At 44.4% G+C, this 4,990-nt stretch overlaps 1 protein-coding gene across 1 annotated transcript in view; it reads right to left on the reverse strand.

Moving 5' to 3' along the window:
- Positions 1-1,126, reverse strand: part of RAB12 (RAB12, member RAS oncogene family) — an 82,955-nt gene extending 81,829 nt beyond the window's left edge. The window contains exons 1-2 of the mRNA XM_042464432.1: positions 1,032-1,126; positions 279-673 (exon numbers count right to left, since the gene is read on the reverse strand). Of these exons, the coding sequence (XP_042320366.1) occupies positions 279-673; positions 1,032-1,126 (490 nt within the window). The remainder of the gene's footprint in view (positions 1-278; positions 674-1,031) is intronic.
- Positions 1,127-4,990: the final 3,864 nt, after the last annotated feature.

Below are 4,990 nucleotides of genomic sequence, written 5' to 3' on the forward strand. Positions count from 1 at the left end.
AGGAGCCATGGGTTCAATGGCAATCCTTGTGTCTTTAGCCTTGTCTTTGGCCATGTCCTAATGTCCTCCATGTGGAGCAGAGCTAAGGAGCCATGGGTTCAATGGCAATCCTTGTGTCTTTAGCCTTGTCTTGGCATGTCCTCCAGGGCTGAGGAGCCAGGGATTGGCCCTTCTACGTATTTGGCCGTGTCCTAACGCCCTCAGGAGCCCCGGAGGCCCTCTATTCCGGCGGCGTTTCTAGCCGGCCTCCCTCCCTCCCTCTCCTCTCCCTTCCTCACCGACGGTGGACTTGCAGGCCTCGCAGAAGGTGTCGTCGGTGAAGCGCTCCATGAGGCTGGTCTTGCCGACGCCCCGGGAGCCGATGATGATCACCTGGAGCTTGAAGTCGGCCGGACGCGGGGGTTGCTTCCTCCGCTGCCGCGAGTGCGAGTGCGAAGGGGGGCCCCGAGGACGACGACGAGGAGGGAGAGGCCCCCGCCACCGAGCAGGGCAGCCCCGGGCCCCGACGCCCGGCCTCCATCCACCCCGACGGCCCAGGCCCAGGCCTTCCTCCTCCGACCTGGCTTCGGCGCTAGGCCCGGCCTCGCCACCACGAAGACGCCGCCGAGGAGGAACCGCCAGAGAGGCCCCAGTCAGGCCGAGAGGAGGCAGCGCCCTCGGCTGGAAGGGAGGACTGTAAGAACCGTAGTTGTGTCAGACATTTCAGTGGCAATAACAGTATAGTCTTGCCAGGCGTATAATAATAATAATCCTCATAATAATAATAATAATAATAATAATAATAATAATAATAATAATAATCGTGATCATAGTTTTGTCAGGCATTCAGTAATAATGATAATAATAATAATAGGTGTAACTCTGAGGCATTTAATAATAACAGTGATAATAATATGTGTAACTTTGTGAGGCATTTAATAATGATAATAATGATAATGATAATAATAATAATAATAATTCAGGGTCGCTCAGCATCACGCTGGCATGCGGATGGAGTCGGGTCATGCGCCACGCAGACCCCATGCCCTTACTCCGCTGCCCCGTGGAGGCCTTCATTGCTGGTCTGTACAGCCTTAAAGCCTCTGAAAGAGCAGAAGGGTCCTCGTCCTGCCTCCGATGTGGCCATTATGAATCTGAGGTTACTCAGTAACTGATATTGAGCGATCCAGTCTTCAATCGTTTAACACAACTTTCCCCTCAGGCCAGCGTGGCACTGCGCATTGCTCCACATGGTGCACTGCAACATGGCACTCCTCTACATGACGCAGCGCCAAAAGAACACAGAAAAGCCACGCACTGGCAGCTATGATTCCCTTTCCAGAGAGCAAAACGGAGCCACAGAAAGGAGAGAGCGGAGCCAAGGCATGTAGTTGCCACAGCCCCGATCCAGTGCTAATAGGGGAGGCCTGTTGAGCCCCAGTGTTTATTTGCTCAGCGTAAAGAGCTTAGCTTCACACAAATTAAAAACTTTGAATAGGAGCCAGAGCAATGGATCCAAGCTGCAGGAAAAGAGATTCCACCTCAACATTAGGAGGGATTTCCTGACAGTAAGGGCTGTTCAACAGTGGAACATATTTCCTTGGAGTGCGGTGGAGTCTCCTTCTTTGGAGGCTTTTAAGCAGGCTGGACGGCCATCTGTCAGGGGATGCTTTGACTGTTGGGGGATGCATGGCAGGGGGTCAGGCTAGATGTCCTTTGTGGTCTCTTCCAATTTTATGATTCTATGGAAAATTCAGTTACTATGAAATGTGGCTGCAGGTTGATCAGAGCACCTAACACCTACATTACACCAGAGGTAATGGTTACCAGCATGCTACTGAAACCTGTTCAAAGTGCTTACATTGACTATATAAAATAGTAAATGGTTTCTAGCTAAGTAATTTGAAGTACTGATTTCACCTGTATGAGTTTGCCTTTACTTTGAAACCTACCTTGGAGGTACATCATGCTGCTTTGACAACCAATGAGACCAGTTAAGTGGGCATGAAGGACAGGGCCTTTTTGGCTTTAGCCCCACACCCTTAGAGTTCTGTCCCAACTCAAATATGTATTGTCCCAACAATCCAGGCCTAAAGGATATCTGTTTCAATTAACTTTGTCTTAAACATATTTTGGTGTTGGTTTTGGAAGTCATTTTCCATTGGCTGGGAATAGCTTTAACTAGTTATATTTCAGTTATATTGAGATGAATTGTTATTGGAAATTTTATTCCTGCCAGACAAGTGTGGCCTTTCGTCATTTTATAATATTTTGATAAACTTTGGCTTTAATAGTACAGTATTTTGTTTTGTATATGTTGGGAAGCTGCCTTGTGAGGGCATGACTCTCAGAAACAATTTAGAAATCAGTACATTTAATAGATTCAAAACCTGAAATAAAATAAAATAAATGCAGTCTAGAGGTCTTTTGAAATAATTCAGTTAAAAGTCACAAGGACTGTCCTGATCTATACACAACCTGCTCTTTTCGGGACCATTGACAAATCTATTATGGACAGATCAGTACATGCAAAAAATATTGCTCTGATTTATTGCAACTCATGTGATATGACAAGCATATTTATTGAGAAGCAGTTGCATAGGATTGCAGTAAGTGAATTTTCTTTCTGAGCAGGTACATTACTTCTGCTTAAGGTAAACACAGTCCAAAATACTTAGGCTTCTATGGCTGCTGCAGCAGTAGATTTCATTATATCCAAGGTCCCACTTGCTGAGCTGACATTAATTCTTATGGTAATGGTGGGGGCTGATGGGTATCAGGTTAGGTAAGCATTTCATTTCAGTTTAATTGCATTTTAAGGAATTTAACAAAATTGGCTGTTTTTCTCATATTCAGGATGGAAAGAATTTGAGGTTTTAAAAAATTTGAACATGAACCAAACCCAGACTTGTCCATCCAGACCCTGGGCTTTGAATGCTTGAGTTTTGGAAGTCTGACTTTCCATCCATGTGATTTCAACCAGTCTATGCTAAATTAGGATGGCCACCTCTTCCACCACCCACAGATTTTTTAACACCTGAATCGATGAAGGGTGCAACATAGTTCTCTCTGTGGTGGGAATAGCTGTATCATTTGGCCAGTGCAAATAGGGTAAAATTTGTTTCAGTTTGTTTTTAATGGATTTAGCAACAGACTTCATGTTCAGGATGGAAAGAACTTGTGGTTTTTTTTAAACTGAATGCAAGAGAAAGCAAAACTGATAGATTTCCCCATCCCTAAACGTGGAGGTTGATTATTACATAGGATTGCCAAGTGAAAAGGAGGACAGAACTTCTGCACCTTTAATAAAAACAACAGGAAGATTTTAGGGTACTTTAAAGACTAGCATATATTTGCAAAAATATACACTTAGGCCACTGTGTGTGTGTGTGTGTGTGTGTGTGTGTGTCTGTCTGTCTGTCTGTCTGTCTGTGTGCGTTATCAATTTGCCACAGGAACACTTGCTTTTTCTACTCTATCTTTGGAGAATGTGTGTGTGTGTTTTAAAAATAAATCTGCAGAAAGTCTATTTTAGTTATTCTTACCCATTCATGTTAAGCTACCCAATTTTTCTACTGTTAACGATATAGGACACCTCTGATCCTTGGCATCAAAGTATCGTAGGAGTTCAAAAGAGCTGCAGTTTTCAGTGTTGTTGTTTGTTTTTAAAACCACCCTCTGAAAAGATGTCATGAAGATATCATCTTTCAATATCTACCAGTAGTCATAATATTAAAACACAGTAACGACAGAACATAACTCAGTCAGCCTGTTGTCTGCTGCCCCAGAGGGTTGGACCAGGTTTTAAGTTACAGGAGAATAGATTTCAATTGAACGTTAGAAGCAACTTCTTGTCAGTACGCAATTTAACCAATTGCCTAGAGAGGTGATAGATCTCTTCTCCTCTGGATGTCCTTAAAAAGAGGCTGTACAGCTGCTTGCTGGGGATACTTTAGCTGGAGATCCTGCACTGAGCAGGGAGTTGGACGCTATGGCCCATGAGTCCCCTTCCAACTCTATGATACTATAGAACAGTTTAAATGACAGTAACATATAAAAGGAGAATATAACTGGCTAAAATGCACAGGAAAACCCAACTAACCTTGCACTGAAAACACAGTAAAGTCAGCAGGATTAAAACTTCACCAGTAGATCTGAAAAAGTAGGCAGCCTGGTACATACCAGGGAAAGGTATTCTTTCAGACATTTGGGTCCTAACTGTCTACTTGAACTACATTTTGAATTTATCCTGGAAGCAAATGGAGAACGAGTTTTCTTTCAGACCAGTGTAATGTGATCACTTTTGGAATTTCTGTTTACAATCTACCAAACATATTTTGCATCATTTAAAACCTCTGGGTTTCCTTCCAGAGCAGTCTCTTGTACAGTGCATTGTTGCAATAGACCCAAATAGGCTTGAGATAAAACTCTTCATGCCTTGAACGTGTTTCGAATCCATTCACATCATCGACAGTTCTGCGGCTGAGAAAGGGCTGCTCCTTCACTGGTGGAACAGCTGCCATAAGAGAGAAAAGAGGGAAAGAGAGAGGAAAAGGGGAGAGAGAAAAAGGGATGCTGACCCCTTCAAGTGGGCGGAGGAGGAGCCTCTGCCCAGCTGAGGGGTGCCAGTGGGTGCAGGAACAAGGGAAGGCTGCCCGCACATGTGAACAACCGAACTGGAGAAATACAGTTCCATAGTGTGAATGACAAACCTGGAATGCGTGAATGAGAGTATTTGCATCGTTCCAGTAAAACAATGTCTAAATGATCCTTGAGATGCCCTCAGAGCCAGGGCTTGGGAGAACTTTGCTCTCCAGAACAGCAGCTGTCACAATGAAGACCCTCTGAGGATGAAGTGGGGAGAGATACCACAATACCACTTAATGGTCAGGAAAGTGCTTTCTCCCCTTCCACACAGAAAACTGTTAACTTCTCAACTGCACACTGGAAGTATGGCCCCATACAGGCAGGCTAAAATAAAGCTGCTTCGGGTCACATTGGAGGTATGCTG

This window comes from Sceloporus undulatus, chromosome 4 (assembly GCF_019175285.1).
Source record: "Sceloporus undulatus isolate JIND9_A2432 ecotype Alabama chromosome 4, SceUnd_v1.1, whole genome shotgun sequence".
Classification (NCBI taxonomy): Eukaryota; Metazoa; Chordata; class Lepidosauria; order Squamata; family Phrynosomatidae; genus Sceloporus; species Sceloporus undulatus.